General features: G+C 49.2%; 2 protein-coding genes across 7 annotated transcripts in view; one reads left to right on the forward strand and one right to left on the reverse strand.

The window, feature by feature from the left end:
* Nucleotides 1-14219, reverse strand: part of EVC (EvC ciliary complex subunit 1) — an 86633-nt gene extending 72414 nt beyond the window's left edge. For all 6 annotated transcript variants that reach the window (XM_060299152.1, XM_030864181.2, XM_030864182.2 and 3 more), the window contains exons 1-2: nucleotides 13830-14219; nucleotides 5296-5421 (exon numbers count right to left, since the gene is read on the reverse strand). In XM_060299152.1, coding sequence (XP_060155135.1) covers nucleotides 5296-5421; nucleotides 13830-14009 — 306 coding nt within the window. In that variant the 5' untranslated portion in view covers nucleotides 14010-14219. The remainder of the gene's footprint in view (nucleotides 1-5295; nucleotides 5422-13829) is intronic.
* A 2467-nt stretch (nucleotides 14220-16686) lies between these two features.
* EVC2 (EvC ciliary complex subunit 2) overlaps nucleotides 16687-20491 on the forward strand; it is a 139210-nt gene continuing 135405 nt past the window's right edge. The window contains exon 1 of the mRNA XM_030864188.3: nucleotides 16687-16887. Within this exon, the coding sequence (XP_030720048.2) occupies nucleotides 16687-16887 (201 nt within the window). The remainder of the gene's footprint in view (nucleotides 16888-20491) is intronic.

Raw genomic sequence — 20491 nt, forward strand, 5'->3', positions numbered from 1 at the left:
GGCCCGCGTACCACAAAAAAAAAAAATAGTGGTTGGACAGGTCTTTTCACTTTTCTGAGCCTCAGTGTTCCCAGACAGTAAGCAGGTAGCGCATCTGCCCCCAAGGACGGTGTGGATAAAGCTCCCAGCAGAGCTGCTGGAACACAGCAGAAGTGAGGCGATGGACAGCTATAAGTCACGGTGTAAAGAGCCACCAACAAACACTGCGCAGGGATCATCTCCCCACCCGCAGCTGGATGGACTGACTCGTGCCTGCTCCACACGGTATAGAAAGGCCCCACATCCTTTCCATATCGCTCTCCTGTCAGGGTCGCCCCTGCACTTTGCACGGTCGGTGCCGAATAAATGCTTGGCCACAACCAGCGGGTGAATGAAGTTGAGCGGGCAGCAGTTCAGGAACCCGGCACTCCAGGCCGGGAGGAATCTCTACTCAGCAATTCTGAACTGGCTGGCAGGTGAAAACTGCATCCACATCGATTCCAATGCTTTGCAACTAAATCTTAAAAAAAAGAATTCCATAACAAATGACTGATTTCTGATTGCTGAGTTCTCCTTGGAATTACATATCCTATCACGAGGAAAGCAGAAGAATTTATGGCTTCCTCACGTTGTGTGACGTTGAAACAGCACCTGACAGAGCCCGTGACGTGGCCCGTATACACCTTCCGAGAGGGTGTCGCCGTGTGCCCTTCTGAGCAGGGCAGGGGGGAAGCTCTGGGGCAAGGGCCCCAGTTCTTGTCATGTCTATCTCTCTCTTCGGACTCGCAAAAACAGATTTAGATGACAAGAATGGGGAAAGACCACCAACATGTGGTCCTTAAACTTAAGGACCATTCATATGTCCATCTATCCATCCTTAAACTTCCAAGGATCCTGCCATTTCCCAGATGGGGAAGATGACACAGAGAGGTTGAGCTGTGCGCCCAAGGTGACACAGCTATTAAATGTCAGAATCAGGATCTGAATCAAATTCCCTGGCTCCAGAGTCCCTCCTCTTCAGCTGACACCATCCATCTCCTTCGACATGACATAAATGAGAACAAGAGGAAAAGCCATGCTTCACCACGCCCCAGGGACACAAGTTGGATCCTGAGATACTTGTCGCTCCCATATCTGCCACATCCGATCGACCACAAATCCCACCAACGTCACCTCCTAAACGTCTCTCAAATCCACAGCCCTGGCCCAAGCCACCATTATATTTACCCCAAGGAGCAGCAACAGCCTCTTCCCTGGCTCCCCATCCATGTATTGAGGGCCTACTATGTGCTGGCATTTGACGCGTGTTTGCTCATTTCCTTATCACACGACAGTCAGCTTGGGGAGGTTGATGCTAAAACCCTTCCTGGCTTTCCTTGGATCCGAGGGAGCAGAGCAAGGTCCGTCCCCAGCTCCCAGCAGCCAGTCCCACTCTCTTAGCTGGGGGACTGGTACAACAGCAAAGCGTGGCAGTAAGACCAAAAAGACTGACTTCAGAACGGGTGACATAATCTGTGGGGCCCCGTGCAAAATGAAAACAGCGGCAGGGCGGGTGGGTCTTAGTCAAAATGATTAAGAATTTCAAGACAGCAGAGTCCAGAAACTGGCGGGGGGGCAGGAGGAGAAGGGGGCGTGGTGACTGGGCACGGGGTCTGTGTGACCATAGGGCATGTCCACCTATGAAGCCGGCCCTGGCTGATGGTCCAGTGGAAACACACTTTTTCAAGGAACGATGCACAAGCAGAAAGAGCACTGTGCATTTTTTTTTTTTTTTTTTACGATACACGGGCCTCTCACTGTTGTGGCCTCTCCCGTTGCGGAGCACAGGCTCCGGACGCGCAGGCTCAGCGGCCATGGCTCACGGGCCCAGCCGCTCCGCGGCATGTGGGATCTTCCCGGACCGGGGCACGAACCCGTGTCCCCTGCATCGGCAGGCGGACCCTCAACCACTGCGCCACCAGGGAAGCCCGCACTGCGCATTTTTAAACTCCTTCCAAACAAAGGTGAAAAGAAAGGACAGAATGAAAGGGGTAGAAAATGAGAGGAAGGCTTGGTCTCTGCCTTCCAGGAGTGCATCTTCTAAAGAGGAGACACCAAACAAACATTGCATTTCAGGGGAAAAACATAATATAGGAAGCAAAGAATATAGACACAGGGGTCCACCTGAGATGGACAGAAGCAGAACCTGGGAACCGGGAGCCTGGCTGTTTTCAGTCTTTCACGGCTCTTCTTATTAAGTTCAGAAGTCCTCCAAAGTCTGATCATCTCCCCAACCACAGCAACACAATTATTCAGAAAATTGGCTGTAGTGCAAATTTACAATGTAAAACTTCTTCAACTGAAGCAGTGCGATTATTCTGAAAATTAGCTAAAACATAATTGTAGGAAAAGAAAAGCCATTTCACTCTCTGACAAAAGGTGCTCTTTGCGGCAAATGCACAAATACCTCCAGAGGAGAGGTATGCACCCTCCCTCCTCCACAGCCAAAGGACAGGAGGAGGCTGGGGAGTAGCATGCCTCAGAGCCTTCTGGAATTTTGTTTGTTTGTGGCTAACGTGAGCTATTTATCAAAACAGAGTTCATGCAAGGAGTGCCGTGGACCCCACATGCCTTGGTTTTCTGGGCATTGGAGGATGTCAGAGTTACAGCTCAACTGGCCCTGTCAAAATCAGTCCTGTCCTCATTCCTTGACAAGCTCAGCCTGCAGAGGGCAGGGGCATTTTGGCAAAGCCGGTCACTGGAACGGGCAGACCTTTAACTTAACTCTTGGCAATTATTAGCTTGATAATGGGCATCGGCGAGGCACAGCTAATGGTTAACAGGTAAAACATTACTAGGTGGAAGAAATGGGTTAGATAGACTTCTGGGGAGGTGGAGAGACTTGGCTCCCTGGCAAAGACTGACTCATTCTGTGGTAGGACTGTTCACAGGGTTGATTCATGGGTGACCCTGTGGGGCCGCCACCACTACTGTCAACACAAAACTGAGAACCCTGAGGCTCAGAGAGGTTATTTCTCTTGCCCAACATCACACAGCACACAGGTGGCAGAGCTGGGCCTGGGTTCCAGGATTCTGGATCCCAAAGCCAACATTGTTTGTATCATATCTGAGGCTGCCCTCTCTGTGAGAAGGGTTTTTTTTTTTCAGATAGGTTTATTGAGATATAATTTATGCAACTGAACCATGTAAATTGAATACTTTTTGGTATATTTACAGATATGTGCAACCATTACCACAGTCAGTTTTAGAACATTTTTATCATCTCAGTAGGAAACCTGTACCCTTTAGCTATTACCCCTACCCCTTCCATTCCCCGCCCCACCCTAAGCGACCACCAATCTACTTTTGGTGTCTGTAAGTTTACCTGTTCTGGACATTTCAGATGAATGGAATCCTATAACATGTGGTCCTTTGTGACTGGCTTCTTTCAGTTAGCATACTATTTTCAAGTTTCATTCATGTTGTTTTTGTGCTGAACAGTATTCCATTGTATGGAAGGACCACATTCTGTTCATTCATTCGTCAGCTGATGGACATTTGGGTTTCCACGTTTTGGCTATTGTGATTAGGGCTGTCAGGAACATTTGTGCACATGTTTTTGCGTGGACGTATGTTTTCATTGCTGTGAGCAGGGTTTTAATCCTATGGGGTGAGGGGAACAGAGGCATAGGGATAGATGAGGGAAAGAGAGAAACTAAGACAGGGATATATCACAAAGCTACACTGTCACACTCTCACACACAGGCCCACGGAGATGCACATGGAGAGAGATACACAAAAACAGAGATGGACATGCAGCGAGATGCACTGATACACACATAGACAGACACACATGGAAAGACAAGCACCTGGAAACAGAGAGGCTGGGAGTGTGAGCTCGAGACACACAGCACAGACAAGGAAGGGAGGACTCATCTCCGCGAACAGCCAGGCGCTCTCTCTTCCTCTCCAGCTCCCCACGTCTCAGCCCTGGGAGGGCAGCTGATTGCTCCACAGGATCTGGCCCAGCGTGGGGAAGGGAAGCCCTGTCTCCAGAACCCTTGGGAAGTACAGACAGGGGGGTGACTCGAACACTGAATTTTCAGCTTAACTAGAAGCTTTTCCTATTCATTTCCAACTTTTTGGTGAAATTTGTTTTAGAATATCCAATGCACTTTCCTTGATTGGTAAGCAGAAGCTGCAGAACATGACTGAGTGTCAGAGGCTGCAGGGTGTGGGGAAGCAGCCCTCCCGGGCAGGAGCTGAACACCCCCAGGCCCAAATGTCAGCTACGTGACTGAGGACAGTGACCTGGCTCCACGAGCCTCAGTTTCCCCATCTGGAAAATGGGCCAATAAACAAGGTCTACATCATGGGGTGCTGAGAAGATTGCACGAGAGAATTCACACGAGTGTTTACATGACTCAAAAATGACACGTGAAAATGCCTGGAATTCAGTAGATGCTAAATAAGAAACTTGGTTCCAATCTTTCCCCTTTTCCCAGCACCTCTCTCTCTCTCTCTCTCTCTCTCTCTCTCTCCCCCTACCTACCTACCTAGATGTCTATATTCACCTTTGGGCAATTGAGGCTGGAGTCAAATGGGCAAATGACTGGAGTCCGGTCCTTTCTAGGGACTAGGAAGTGACTAGAAAGAACACATCTTTGGAAGAAACGCCCTCTCCATCCATGGAGCTTATGCAGGAAGTGATGCCCTATGGGCTGATTCAGGCTGGATGGAGCGGGGAGAGGAGTAACGAGGAAGGTACAGGGAGCACCCATCCTTTAACATCTCCATCAGAGGCCCAGAACTCCCACTCCTAGATATTTACTTAAAAGAAATAAAACAAAATGAAAACAAACAAACTTACACACAAACATTCACAGAAGCCTTGTTCAGAACAGCCAAGCACTGGAAAACAACCCACACTGTGACACATCCCCACAGCAGGCTGAGCCATTAATAGGGACAAGTGCAACGACGACCTGGATCAGCAGGCACAGGAAAGCATGTGATTGTATTCATGTAAAATTCTAGAACAGCAAAACCAATCATGGCGATGGAAATCACAGCAGTGGCTGCCTATGAAAGGGGCACTAGAGAACTTCCCGGAGTAAAGGAACGTTCCCGACTGGGGTGTTGGTTACAGGGGTGTATACACTTGTCACTCATTAAACTGTAAGCTTAAAATTTGTGCATTTTTTCTATGTAAATTATACCTCAAAAAGAAGCCTACTGGGACATGAGATCTGTTGGGGCTCCTCTGGATGAAATCCAGGTAGGGCACGGGATACCCAGCGTGAGTCTCTTCCAATGCACCCCAAACACCCAGCTTACGTTCAGAGCCTCCTCATCCTTTGAAGTCAGTGCTTCTCTCTTCCTCCTCCTGGATGGGGAGCCGGCTTCCGACGGCGTCTGAACGTTAGGTTCCAAATTCTTGAGCAGACTCTGAGAGTCATCTTTCTAAAATCCAAAGGTGGGGTGGGGGGAACACATTGAAATTGGTCAGCCTAGTGCCCCTGTGACATTAGCCATCTACTCCCCACCCCCAGCCATCACGGCTGCTCATCTCTGCTCCGGGCCTGGCCCTCTGTGTGCAGTGCTTCCCTCCACCTGGAGTCAGGTCCACATCCTTCAAGACTGTCCAGGTGTCACCCTCCTGACAAGCCCCAAAGCCCCATCTCAGCATGTCCTCAGGACCTGGAGGCAATACTTGGATCAAAGCTCATTCCAGGGCTTCCTTGGTGGTGCAGTGGTTAAGAATCCGCCTGCCAATTCAGGGGACATGGGTTCGAGCCCCGGGCCAGGAAGATCTCACATGCCGCTGAGCAACTAAGCCCGTGTGCCACAACTACTATAGCCTGCACTCTAGAGCCCACGAGCCACAACTACTGAGCCCGCCAGCCACAACTACTGAGCCCCCATGCCACAACTACTGAAGCCCGTGCATTGCAACGAAGAGTAGTCCCTGCAACTAGAGAAAGCCCTCATGCAGCAACGAAGACCCAACGCAGCCAAAAATAAATCAGTTAATTAATTAATTAATTAATTTTTAAAAAGCTCATTCTATCGTTTTTCTGAGTTGGTCCCCACTTCCCCAGCTCCTGTAGCCTGTGAGCTCCTTGGGGTGGGGTAACTGCTTAACATGGAGAATGACACATAAATATTAAAATTCCTGTTACTTCCTATAATGTGACTGGATAATTTTTTTTTTAACATCTTTATTGGAGTATAATTGCTTTACAATGGTGTGTTAGTTTCTGCTTTATAACAAAGTGAATCAGTCATACATAAACATATGTTCCCATATGTCTTCCCTGTTGCGTCTCCCTCCCTCCCACCCTCCCCATCCCACCCCTCCAGGCTGTCACAAAGCACCGAGCCAATATCCCTGTGCCATGCGGCTGCTTCCCACTAGCTATCTACCTTACTGCGTTTGTTAGTGTGTATATGCCCATGACTCTCTCTCGCCCTGTCACAGCTCACCCTTCCCCCTCCCCATAACCTCAAGTCCGTTCTCAAAGAGGTCTGCGTCTTTATTCCTGCTTTACCCCTAGGTTCTTCATGACATTTTTTTCTTAAATTCCATATATATGTGTTAGCATACGGTATTTGTCTTTTTCTTTCTGACTTACTTCACTCTGTATGACAGACTCTAGGTCTATCCACCTCATTACAAATAGCTCAATTTCGTTTCTTTTTATGGCTGAGTAATATTCCATTGTATATATGTGCCACATCTTCTTTATCCATTCATCCGATGATGGGCACTTAGGTTGTTTCCATCTCCGGGCTATTGTAAATAGAGCTGCAATGAACATTTTGGAACATGACTCTTTTTGAATTTTGATTTTCTCAGGGTATATGCCCAGTAGTGGGATTGCTGGGTCATATGGTAGTTCTATTTGTAGTTTTTTAAGGAACCTCCATACTGTTCTCCATAGTGGCTGAACCAATTCACATTCCCACCAGCAGTGCAAGAGTGTTCCCTTTTCTCCACACCCTCTCCGGCATTTATTGTTTGTAGATTTTTTGATGATGGCCATTCTGACTGGTGTGAGATGATATCTCATTGTAGTTTTGATTTGCATTTCTCTAATGATTAATGATGTTGAGCATTCTTTCATGTGTTTGTTGGCAGTCTGTATATCTTCTTTGGAGAAATGTCTATTTAGGTCTTCTGCCCATTTTTGGATTGGGTTGTTTGTTTTCTTGTTATTGAGCTGCATGAGCTGCTTGTAAATTTTGGAGATTAATCCTTTGTCGGTTGCTTCATTTGCGAATATTTTCTCCCATTCTGAGGGTTGTCTTTCGGTCTTGTTTATGGTTTCCTTTGCTGTGCAAAAGCTTTGAAGTTTCATTAGGTCCCATTTGTTTATTTTTGTTTTTATTTCCATTACTCTAGGAGGTGGGTCAGAAAGGATCTTGCTGTGATTTATGTCATAGAGTGTTCTGCCTATGTTTTCCTCTAAGAGTTTGGCATTCCTATATACTAATGATGAAAAATCTGAAAGTGAAATCAAGAAAACACTCCCATTTACCATTGCAACAAAAAGAATAAAATATCTAGGAATAAACCTACCTAAGGAGACAAAAGACCTGTATGCAGAAAATTATAAGACACTGATGAAAGAAATTAAAGATGATATAAATAGATGGAGAGATATACCATGTTCTTGGATTGGAAGAATCAACATTGTGAAAATGACTCTACTACCCAAAGCAATCTATAGATTCAATGCAATCCCTATCAAACTACCACTGGCATTTTTCACAGAACTAGAACAAAAAATTTCACAATTTGTATGGAAACACAAAAGACCCCGAATAGCCAAAGCAATCTTGAGAACGAAAGAAGGAACTGGAGGAATCAGGCTCCCTGACTTCAGACTATACTACAAAGCTACAGTCATCAAGACGGTATGGTACTGGCACAAAAACAGAAAGATAGATCAATGGAACAGGATAGAAAGCCCAGAGATAAACCCATGCACATATGGACACCTTATCTTTGATAAAGGTGGCAGTAATGTACAATGGAGAAAGGACAGCCTCTTCAATAAGTGGTGCTGGGAAAACTGGACAGGTACATGTAAAAGTATGAGATTAGATCACTCCCTAACACCATACACAAAAATAAGCTCAAAATGGATTAAAGACCTAAATGTAAGGCCAGAAACTATCAAACTCTTAGTGATTGGATAATTTTTAAGACAATATCTTAGGTAACCTTAGACTACAGAATGGTTTCTGTTGTGAGCTACAGTTTATGCTCATTATTTGTGGATTCTGTATTTGCAAATTTGCCTACTTGGTAAATTTATTTGTAATCCCCCAAACCGACACTTGGGGTGCATTTGCGGTCCTTCCTGGACACGAGCAGAAATGTGAAAAATGTGAATTGCCCGATGTGCAGTTTCCAAATGAGATTGAACAAGGCCACACTCTACTTTCTGTCTGAGCTCATACTGCAAACAAGTGTCCCTTCTATGTTCTATTTAGTACCGTTCTTTTTTAGCATTTTTGTTGGTGATTTTGTTGAAAATGACCCCTAAGTGCTGTCTAGTGTTTCTAAGGACAAGAAGACTGTGATGTGCCTTATGGAGAAAATGTATGTATGAGATTCCCTTTGTTCAGGCATGAGTTATAGTGCTATCGGCTGTGAGTTCAAGGTTAATGAATCAGCCATGTTAAATGAGGCATCTTTAAACAGAAACACACATAAACACACGTATTGATTGGTTAATGAAAATATTGTGACCAGGATCTTGTAGAAACAAAATCCTGCATCTCCCCTGGGAGCAATGCTTCAGTATTTGCTAATCCTACGTTTGCACTGATTTTATAGAACATAATTATCTACTGTATTGAAAATCCTATTATGCCAGAGACACTTATCAAGCCTCTCTTTGACCACTGGCTGCTCATAGATATAATCTTGAACCAAGGATATATCACCAGTTTGTCATTGAGTTAGTAACCAACTATTATAGAGCATCTACTCAGTGACAAGCCTTAATCTAGTCACTGGGGATAGAGTAATGAACAAAACAAACAAAGCTGCTGCCTTCATGGAGTTTACATTCTAGTGACAGAAGAGAGACATAAGCAAACAAAGAAATAAATATATAGTGTGTTGGAGGCGTAAGTGCTATAGGGAAAATCAATGGAGGATGGGGGAATGGTGAGTGATGGGAGGGGAAGGCCTCTTGGACAAGGTGGCATTTGAAAAGAAACTTGATGGAAGTGAGAGAGCAAGCCATTCAGATATCACAGGGACAAGCATTTCAGGGTAAGGGCACAGCAAGTGCAAAGGCCCTGAGGCACAAGCGTGCTCAGCATGCCCAGGGAAGCCCATGTGTCTGGAGCAGTTGGGGGTGGGGTAGGCAAGGTTAGATGAAGCCAGAGATTTGGGGGTTGTTTGTTTAGCAGCCATAGCTGACCAGCACAAGGCTTCTGCAGGGAAGGACCCGGTCCAATCACTGTACAGTAAAGACTCCAGGAGAAAAACCTTAGTCACCCAAGAAAGAGTATCAGATTTTTTGCTCCCCAATTAAAAATGGCCTGGGGATCAAGGGTCACCAGCCATTTCAGGACAGATTCTAATATGAAAGACAAACCCCAAAACAAACAAAAGGAAAAAGCAGGCAGGAAATAGACACTGCATGGGGAAAAGAAAACTAAAAACAAACACTTATAATATCCTCAGAGAGATAAGAGAAGATTTTACAGTCACAAAATAAGAACAGGCTAGTAAAAACATAGAATATTCTGAGGACAAAAAGAACTCTTGAAAACTAAGAATATGAAAAACTCAGTACAAGTATAAAGTTGAGAAAAGTCTCCCAAAAAACAGCATAAAGAGATCAAAAATAGGAGAGAAGGAAGATAATTAGAGGCCCAATTTAATCAAAAACTGATAGGAGTTCCTGAAAGAAGCAACAGAACATAGAGGAAGAAAAGAGTCATTAAAGACATCAAGAAAATGAGTTTCTAGATTGAAAGGGCCTTCTGAAAGCACAGCACAATAAGTAGCATTCGATTTCCACCAAGACCCATCCTGGTGCATTTCACATACTGGGAGTAAAGAAAAGATCCTTTAAGATTCTATTGAGGAACAGAAGGAAAAAGAGAGATACCATGCAAAATATCAAGGATCAGAATACAACCTGATTTCTCAACATCACCAATGGAAATTGAAAGACAAATGGAGAAAATGCCTTCAAAATTCTGGGGGAAAATTATTTCCAAGCTGGAATTCTATCACTTAACTACTCTAACCAAATTAAGTATAAAGATAGAAAAAAGATATTTTCAGACATAGAAATTCTCAAAAGAACTTCCACCTATCCTTTTCTCAGAAAGCTACTGGAAGATGTGCTCCACCCAAATGAGGAAATTAGCCAATAAAGACAGTGCAGGAGATCCTGAAAGAGGGTCCAACCCAGGAGAGAGGTGAAGAAGTTCCAGCATGATGGCCCCAAGAGGTGCCAATGGTGACAGCAAAAGCCTACAGCAGATGTTTCTCGAACTTTAAGAATAAAGAGACCATGGGAGGGCTTGTTAAACACAGCTTGCTGGACCCACCTCCAGAGATTCTCATCGGTGAATCTGGGGTGGGGCCCAAGAACTGGCATTTCTAACAAGCTCCCAGGTGACGCTGATGAGATTGCTCTGGTTCACTATGAGAGCAGCAACGGTCTAGAGGCAACCGGCTCATATTGGAGAGTTCAGAAGCTTTCTGGGAGAGAAGTTTTCCTAGAAGATAAAACTGATCAAATACCTAATGTATTCAAATGTCTTAAAAGGAAATGTAGACAAATGGGGGAAAGTTTACTGTTAAACAGATGATAAGTACACAGAGTCTAAGCAAATGAAAAAAACGGGTAATTATTCATTTCAGGGAAAACAAAGTATTGTGCAAAAAAGGAAAGTAATCCTAAGTACAGCGGATCCTTGGTTGACAGTGAATTATGTTTACAGAATTGTAATAGCGAAAACACCAAATACTGATTTCACCAAAATTACCCCATAACCACATAGGGAGGTGGTGACGGTGGATGGGGAGGGTGGAAATAGGAAGGAGGGGAGAAGAGCTAAATCACTGCGCACTTCCTCAGTGGGAAGTCAAGCAGCCATGTCAGCAGGTTATTTAGAAGTAAATGACCAAGATGGCCAGCTGAACAAGAGTCGAATATGATGGCTTCTGAAAAGTGGGAAATGGTTGCAAATGAACATTTTAAATTATGTGAATGTGTAACTTTGATGCAAAAAAAAAAGTTTTAATGATGAAATAAATAAAACTAATAAACAAAATAAAACAGAAACCACAAAGGGAAAGGGGTGCAAGACAGAATTATGAGCTGGGTGACCTGGACCACAGGAGGAGAACAGAATACCCGGGACCCAAGAGGGAGGAAGTGTCTGATCCAGCCTGAGGTTGGGAACACTTCCCTACATGGTTTTCTTTCTGGGTCCTGAAGGATGGGTGGGACAAGAGGCAAGGAACAGATGTGCAGAAGTGCAGCGACATCTGGGAATCAAGGGGATTCTGGGTGGTTGGATGCATGGGCGCCCATGTCCCAGGGAAGGTCAGTCACCTTATATACCATGCGAGGAAACTGGACGTGATCTTGTTCAGGTAACCAGGAGCCACTGGAGGTTTTTAACTAGGACAGTCATATTGCTTCTATTTTAGAAATAGAAACTAGAGGCGGGAGACGGAGGAAAGGAGGACACTTAGAAAGGAGTGCTACAAAGGTCACATCCAAACCATCAGAAAATCCAATCAGCCCTACCCTTGAGCCAGAGCCCCCTCCATAGCTACAAACCTGGTCTGAGCCACGACCACCCTCAACTGGACTAGTGCAGCTGTGACCGACCAGCTGTGGAAACCCAGACAGCTTGGTGAGTCTCTGTCAGCCTCGGCTTACTCAGCTGCGAAATGGGCTGCTCTATGGTCTGAATGCTTGTGTCCCTTTCCCTCTCAGTTAATGTGTTGAAATTCTAACCCCCAAGGTGATGGTATTTGGAGGTGGGGCCTTTGGGAGTAATTAGGTCATGAGGGTGGAGCCCCCCCTGAATGGGATTAGTGCCCTGATAAAAGAGGCCCCAGCAGCTCCCCTGTCCCTTCTGCTCTATGAGGACACAGCGAGAAGTCAGTCATCTGCAACCTGGAAGAGGACCTTAGCCAGAACCCAACCATGCTGGCACCCTGATCTTGGACTCTCGGCCTCCAGAACTGTGAGAAATAAGTTTGTGTTGTTTATCAGCTACCCAGCTGATGGTATTTATGTTATAGCAGCCCAGACTAAGACAGATACCAACTGCCACCTTACCAGGTAGCAGATGACTAAACACTCTGACTTAGGGGTTCAGACAGACTGCAGTTGAAGTCCAGCCACTGTTTATTCATCATGTGACCCTAGACAGAGAACAACCTTGCAGAGCCTAGATGTCCTCACCTGGAAAGTGAGGCTGACAGTCCCCCCCCCACTCAAAGGCTTGGAGTGAGAATATAGAAACAAATGCCCGCAAACTCCTGGCAAGGGGCCCGGCACCCAGGAAAGGCTCTGACGTGTTATTTCCCTCTTCACACAAGGAGCCAGTGTCTCTTAATCACCAGCGGGATGTGACAATCTCAAACTTACCTACGAGCATCTTGCACTATGTTAATTTCAACTTTTATCACCACTTTGCAGCACGACACGCCCCTGAATTGCCCTGCCATGTGAGATGCTTACATCTGCTGGATGCATCCCCTTCTTGTGTGGGCCAGGAATGGGGGAACAAAACCACACCACCTTATCTCAGATCCCACCAGATTTCATCCCTCAAAGAGGTCAAAGCTGCAGGAACCTAAGACAGCGATCATACCACCAGTGATGGAATCCCTGCTGCATGCCCGATACCTCCACACAACATCCGATCCCATAACAACTGCCATATGAAGCATCCGTGAATCCCTTTCAGGCAGCCACCTGTGACCAATCCCATCCACCTCCTATACAGTGGCTTTGGGGTTAGACACACACGCCTGTCATTTGGCAAGTTATTTTAACCCTCTGTGCCTCGGTTTTCTCATCTGCAAAATGGGGCCATTAATGGAACAAGCTCACAAGCTGTTTTGCAGAGTCAATGAGATCATTTTCAGGTAGAAAGTGTAGCTCAACACCCAGCATACAGCCAGAATTCAATAAATCCTAGCATTTTCATTCCTCCATCACACAACTCATTGATGAGGCTGTGTTATAATCAAGTGTTTACTTGTAATCTGTCCATCCAGAGGCTGTGAACCTCCAGGGGCAGGATCAGGGTTTATCCTGTACATTGATGTGGTCTCTAAGCCCCTAGGCCATGCTTGGCAGTAGAAGGTGCTCAGCAAACTCTTGCTGTGTGATCGAATGTTGAATGCATGCTGATGTAGCAGCTGGGACTCAAGAGGAGTTAACTGGGTAATGCACACAGCAAGGAAGCAGAACGGACATCCAGGGGCGGGGAAATCCCCTGCCCTCCTGTCCACCACGCTGAGCTCCGCCCATAAGTCCAAACGCTTAGTGCTACAGATGAGGAGACTGAGGCCTGCAGGCCTTCATCAGCTAAGGTCACACAGCGTTGTCAGATGGAGCAGACACTTCGGGGCAACTCCAAGCCAGAGCCCTTCTGTCACTTGGCCGGCTCCCCCTGAAATCACTGTCTCCAGCCGCCTCCCGCAGCTGAAGGGGAATCCCCCAGGGCAAGACCTTTTGCAAGCGATGCCCAAGATCACGCTCAAATGGGCTCAGAGAAGGGGGATGGAAACCCGTACCACAGAGCCGAGGAAGACCGCGTCCCCGCGCCCCACACCCCGGTTGCACGCTCGGCCGACCCACCTGGTGCGGCGGACGCGGGCGGGCGGCGCGGCAGCCGAGCCAGAGGCCAAGGCCGAGGCCGAGGCCGAGCGCGGTGCCCAGCAGCACGGCGGGGACCAGCAGCGCGGGCGCCGGCCGCACCGCGTCCCGGCCCAGCTGCAGCCGCGCGTCGCTCCCGCAAGTCGCCGCGCCACGGGCCATCGGGGGTGCTCAGGCGGCCGGCCCGCCGCATCCCACCCGCTGCCGCGCGCTGCCCACTCCCGCCGCTCGGAGCTCCATCTCCGCCGGGTCCTCCGTGGACCTGGTCCCCGGCGGGCCAGGGGCGCGGCGCGCTCCGCCGACTCCTCCGGCCTGTGCAGCCTCCTTCCTCCAGCTCCCCTTCCAGCTTCCCGGCGCTGCCCAGCCAGAGGGAGGAGCCTGGACCCTCCGCCCAAAACTTTGAACCACCCCCGCCTCCAGCCCTGCCTTTGCACTGAGCATGCCCGGCCAGAGGCGTGCTTCTCAGCCAGGAGGACCTTTTGAGAGGAGTCTTGTTTTGCACGGGCCTCTTGACTTCCAGAGGGGGAGGGGACCACAGCCAGGGAGGAGGGTGTTGCTCGGTTGTTTACTGAGTGCTTAGAATTTGTTAAGCATTTAGCCTGATGATCCGAGTAACTTTCTTAACAACCTTCGGAGATGGGCACTATTTTTTTTTTTAATTTTTAACATCTTTATTGGAGTATGATTGCTTTACAATGGTGTGTTAGTTTCTGGAGATGAGCACTATTAACGCGCCCTTCCTCCTGAGAGGCTCAGGGTCAGCATCAAATGATACATTGCGAGTCTGACTCAGCCTTGCTCCTGACCTCTACCAATTGGCCCCCTTTGCACCGCACAGTCCGGCCTTGCCTCTGAACTTGTTTGCCTGCAGACTCCTGTTTTAATACTATCTTCTTCCAGGATGGTCAATGCTTTCCTCTAAGACTACGTGTAGGGAGATGGTTACCCTGAGCCCCTGCTAGCCAGGAGATGCTGCGTGGTCATTCATTCACTCAGCATTTCCAGAGACCCTGCTGTTTGAACCAGCACCAGGGCAGCCACCAACCAGACAAGGTCCACCAGTGAGGATTTCACAGCTATGTGGGGAGATAGGCAGAAGAATTCAGCAACTGTTTTCTTTAAGCAACATTTACTGATGCTAGCTCTCTTTCTGGGTGCTGGGGTACACACACACACACACACACACACACACACACACGTGCATGCGCGCACCAATGCACTCACACCCCTACCCTTTGGAGCTTAATTCCCTGTGAGGGCCAGAGCAGGGGTACCATGGGGATCTCTGGGGATCCAGAGAGGGGTTTTTTGTCCTTGACCTGGACGTCCAGCTCAAGTTTCTGGCTTTTTAACTCATTTCCTCTTCACTCCTTCCAAGTTGTCAAGATGGGAACTATTACCTAGATTTACTTTTTATAGATGAAGAAACTGACAGCCAGACAGGAGAAGTGGCTCATTCAAGGTCTTGCGATAGGAAACTGGGCACATATGTTCACACCCGTGTCTGTCTGGTTTCAGGACTCACACTCTCTGCCATGCGGTGCTTCTTAAATGTTTGCTTAGGAGCAGCTCCAAGGCTCCTGGGAACATGTATGAGGGCAACCAGAAGTTCTTGCTTTATGCTGGCTATTCCCTTGGATACTCAGGCTTTCATTTCTTAAAATGTAGTGTTCTTTGCATGTTTATTATAAAATTGGTTGCATATCGAAATCATCCTTTACATTTCTCACTAATAGAATTAATGCTCCAGCAATATGCTAGCATTTAGTCTTTGGCCTTGTCTCACTCCTGGACACGCTGCGTACCCCCCAAGGACAGTGTACCCTGTGTGGAAAGCTAGGCTAATAAACTCTCAGATTCCCAAACCCCACTGTCTTGTCCCTGTCAAGTCAGGAAAGGACGGTTCTCGGAGGGGCAGGGTAAGAAGGAGCACAGGTGCCAGGTTTCCTGGCCTGAGGCTGCAGACAGCATGACAGGCTGCCCTGCAGGAAGGCTGCAGGAGGGTGAAGAGGTGTAAGCTGTCGCTGGGGGCCCAGGGTAGTAACAGCCCTCCTGCCATGGAGAGTTCTGGGAGTTTGCTCAGCTGCTGCCTCCTGGCTCCAGACACCAGCTCCCCTATTTTTGGTTCCCCAGAGAGGTCCCTCAGTGGCTGTCCTGACCACCTGCCCACCCCTGCCTCCTGGGGGAATGTGAGGGTGGCTTCTTGGACATGTTCAAGGGCTCATCCACAGCAAGGGTTCACACAGTGGGAGCCTCACTGGGTTGAACAGAACCCAACAGGACATGAACAGCGGCCTTCCTCTCTAGCCTCTGAGCTGCCTTTTCCCTCCCAGCCCCACTCCTTGCTGTCCTGTGTCCCCATGACCCTGCCTCTCCAAAAGTCTCACAGTTCTCTAATAGGGGGCTGGTGGGCCTGGGCAGACTCCAGATTCAGCGTGGTGTGTGTGTGTCAGGGAAGCCTTGCTGGAGCAGGTGAGTCTGAGCTGAGACTTAGAGAACGGAGGAGGCATTAATGGAGGGGCACTTGGAACCCCTGAAATCTTTGGAAGCAGGGGTCACCCAATCTGATTTTGGTAGAGACCCCGTCTGGGGCGCGATCAAACTCAAGTGTGGCCGCCCAGCGCTCGCCGCGCCAGCCTGGCTCCCTCCCTCCCTCGCCAGTCTTGGTCCTCAGCCTCCTCCGGTCCCGCCAAGCCCCAGATGCCTGTGTCTGTTCCAGGAAACTTTCCGCGGAGGCTCTCACTGAGCATGCTCGGCGGCGGGGCGGGCCTGGGGTCCGGAAGCTGCTCCAACTCGGCCTTCCCCAGCCACGTCTGGGGTCTCGCGTCCCTGGCTGGCGATGGGCTCGGCGGGCGCCCGGGGGCGCGCCACGTGGGTGCTGGCCGGGGGCCTCCTGGCTGCCGCCCTGGCGCTGCCTGCGGGGTCCGGGGACCGAGGCCGGCTCCCCGCGGACCCGGGGCCCCTCCGGCGCCCCCTCGGTGCCCAGCCTCCCCAGGATCCCCGCTCCGCTCCCGGGGTGGGGCCCGAGCAGACCGCGGAGGTAAGGAGGGCCCGCCCCCAGTCTCGGGACTGAGTTGGGAAGTTTGGCTTCACTCTATACCCGCGGCGGGGAGGCCCCTTCGGGTTAGGGAAATTACCCTAAAGGGAGGGCGGGATCTGAGTAGGATGCAACCCGTGTTCCTTAACGCTTGTGGCCAGAAAACTCCCTGGAAAGGTGGAGACAGAGGTGTGGCTGGTGGCTGTGGGTTTGGACCTTGCCAGAGGCCGGGTCGACCCCCCTCAGCAACCTAAGAGCTCTGTGACCTAGGGCAGGTAGCTTCCCTTCTCGTGCCTCGGTCTCCTGATCTGTAACTGTTGCAGGGTCCACCCCAGAGGGTCGATGTGAGAGTTTAGATGAGCTCAGGAATGCAGGTAGCGCATCTCACACAGGTGAGCGCTTCGGGAGAGTGTAGCAGTTGATAAAAAGCACTATTGTTGGGGTTTCCTGTGACTGCAAATTTAGCTACTTTCTACTTGACCCTGCCCCTTCCTGTGTGGTCCCTAACTTGGGAGGGCACAGAGCTCTGGCTGTCACCTTAGATTTCCCCTCTCCCTCCGCCAAATCTGGTCACCAGTCCCCCTGCCTTTTCCTCCTGATCAGTTCTGATGTCTACTCCCCACTCCCTTGCTCACCCGGCTGCATCCACTAGGTTCAGTCCCCACCCCTCAGCCTCTGGCCTTTGATGGTTGTTTCCTCTGGGTCACCCTCACACCCTAATTTCCCGTCCATTCCTCCCCCCACCTCTAGGTGACCTGTCCATGGTAGACACCTGACCACTCTGCCCCGCCCCCCACTCACCACTTATATCCCCTTTCCACCCTGACCCCTGTTGCAAATCCAGGCTTCTGTTCCCAGGAACGTCTGTCCAGTGGTCTGGCCCATCGCTGCCCTGTGGTCCTCCCAGCCCTCCCCCAGGGCCCGGCTCCTCTTGTCCTTTTGAGTTTTCTCCCTGTAGACCCCAGGGCGCCTGCTACACTTGCTACAGAGTTTTAGGTCCCTTAAATGAGATTCCCTTCACTGTCTATGATTAGTTCTTAGGTTTTCACTAGAGAAGACAAAGTAATAATGCTGTGTCAATTTACTGAGCTTTTATAAAGCTCATGATGAACATTTTCACAAGGTCCTTTCACTTGCTCCTGTCTGGTGTGGTGGGAAGTATCTGGCCCATTTTGCTGATGAGAAAACCAAGGCCCAGGGAGCCAAACCCCCAGGCCTGTCCTGTGCTCTCACAGTGGCTCTCCCGTTCAGAGCTCACTCACCTGTCCTCACCTGATCTTTCCTTTGGGAAGCCAATGCCAGAACATTTACATGGATGCTAGGCTCTGCAAAAGAGTGCTTTGAAAACTGGAACCCAAATGCTCACATTAACTTATTGTCTCTCCCCTCCTGCAAAGGGCAAGCTAACAGCCAGTTTACAACTGTTTCCCAGTTGTTCTAAAACTGCTGTGTCCAGTACATTGGCTCCGGCCACACTGTGGCTGTTTGAACTTAAACGTTTCAGGTGCCCGATGGCTCCATGTGCTAGTGGCTCCCATATCGGACAGCCCAGACCATAGAGCATTTCCATCATCCCAGAAAGTGCTATTGGAAGTTTGTCAGAAGGAGAGAAACAGTGAAGGCTTGAGTGGACAAGAGGCTTCTGAGTGTTTATGGAAGGGCCTTTAGGTGCCAGACTGTTCTGGGTGCCTGAGATACAAGGGGACAAGACAGTCTCTGCTCTTAGACCTGCATTCTTGGGGCAGGAGAAAGACACTAAATGGTGTTAATCTATAGTGTGGCAGTTGGTGGTCAGGCTGTAGAGAGAACAACAGTGGGCAAAGTGGACTGGCAGAGATGACCTTGAGAGCCGTGGTCAGGGTGGAAGGCCCTTTTAGGAGATGACAGTTGAGCAGAGCCTTGGATGGAATGAGGGAGGGGCATGGGTGCTTCTGGAGAAAAACTTTCCAGAGTGAGATCATAGTGAGGACAAAGGCCAGAGGTGGGAAGTGCTTAGTGTGGCCCAGGACCAGTAAGGAGGCTGGTGTGGCCTGAGTAGGGGTCGGGGGAGAAGGGAGGAGGGGGACGAGATGAAGCTAGAGAGTGAGGAGGGGCCAGATCAGGAAAGGCCGTGTGGCCCATGGTTAAGACTGGCTGTTATTTTGAGTTAGATGGAAGCCATGGGTGAGTTTTGAGCAGAAAAGTGGCTTGCTCTGACTCGTCCTTTTTTTTTTTATGAGGTACGCGGGCCTCTCACTGTTGTGGCCTCTCCCGTTGCGGAGCACAGGCTCCGGACGCGCAGGCTCAGCGGCCATGGCTCACGGGCCCAGCTGCTCCGCGGCACGTGGGATCTTCCCGGACAGGGGCACGAACCCGCGTCCCCTGCATCGGCAGGCGGACTCTCAACCACTGCGCCACCAGGGAAGCCCTGACTCGTCTTTTTAAAGCATCCCCATGGCAGGTGTGGGAGTAGAGGATAGAGGGCAGAGGTGGAAAGAAAAACCAAGAGAGGAGGCATGTGGGAGACCAGGCAGACGATGGAGGTGAAATGGACCAGGGAGGTTAGTGGAGGGCTGCTGAGAAGTTGTGGATTGGGGATATACTTTGAAAGTAGAGCCAGGGGATTTGCTGGGATTGGATGTGTGTTGAGAGAGAGGAAGAGGAGTCAAGGATGAAACCAAGGACTTGGGCCTGAGCAGATGAGAGACTAGAGATACCATTAGCTAATATGCAGAAACCTTGGAGGCAGTCAGGAATTCTGATTTGGTCTTGTTGAGTTTGACGTACCTATGAGGCATCCAGGTGGAGATGTACAGGAGAGTGGGGGATGGGTGAGTCTTGATCTGGGGGAGGAATCTGAGCTGGAGATCTATATCAAGGAGTGGACAGTGTACACAGGCCTTTAACCCCACAGGGCCTGGCTGAGTTCCCCTTGGGAGTAAGTATGGTTTGGTTTGAGAAGAGTGAGGCCTTAGGGCAGAGGCCTGGAGCAACACCAGGGCCAGGCATCCAGCAAAGGAGATGAGACCAAGACTGTGACCCACAGGTCAAGGGAGGAAAGTATTTCAGAGGGAGAGAGGGCTCCCCAAAGATGTTCACATACTGGTCCCTGGAACCTGTGAGCGTATTACATCACATGGCCAAGGGAGATTAACATTGCAGGTGGTGTTCAGGTCGCTAATCAGCTGACCTTATAAAGGGAGGTTATCTTGGAACATCCCGGTGGTCCCAGGGTAATCCCAAGGGTCCTTAAAAATGAAAGAGGGAGGCAGGAGAGAGTCAGAAGATGTAACATTGGAAGGTCAGAGGGATGCACTGGGAGGCCTCAACCCACCGCTGCTGGCTTTGAAGATGGAGGAAGGGGCCGTGAGCTAAGGAGTGTGGGCTGCCTCTAGAGGCTGGAAGAGGCTTACCCAGAGCCTCCAGAAAAGAATGCAGCCCTGCAGACACTTTGATTTTAGCTCAGTGAGACCCGTGTCAGATTCCTAACCTACAGAACTGTACAGTAATAAGCATGTGTTTGTTTTAAACCACTCAGTTCGTGATGATTTGTTACATAGGATGCTAATACACTCACATACCAAATGTGATGACTTGTTACAGCAGCCATAGGATGCTAATACACTCA

The sequence above is a fragment of the Globicephala melas genome, chromosome 5 (assembly GCF_963455315.2).
Source record: "Globicephala melas chromosome 5, mGloMel1.2, whole genome shotgun sequence".
Taxonomy (NCBI): Eukaryota; Metazoa; Chordata; class Mammalia; order Artiodactyla; family Delphinidae; genus Globicephala; species Globicephala melas.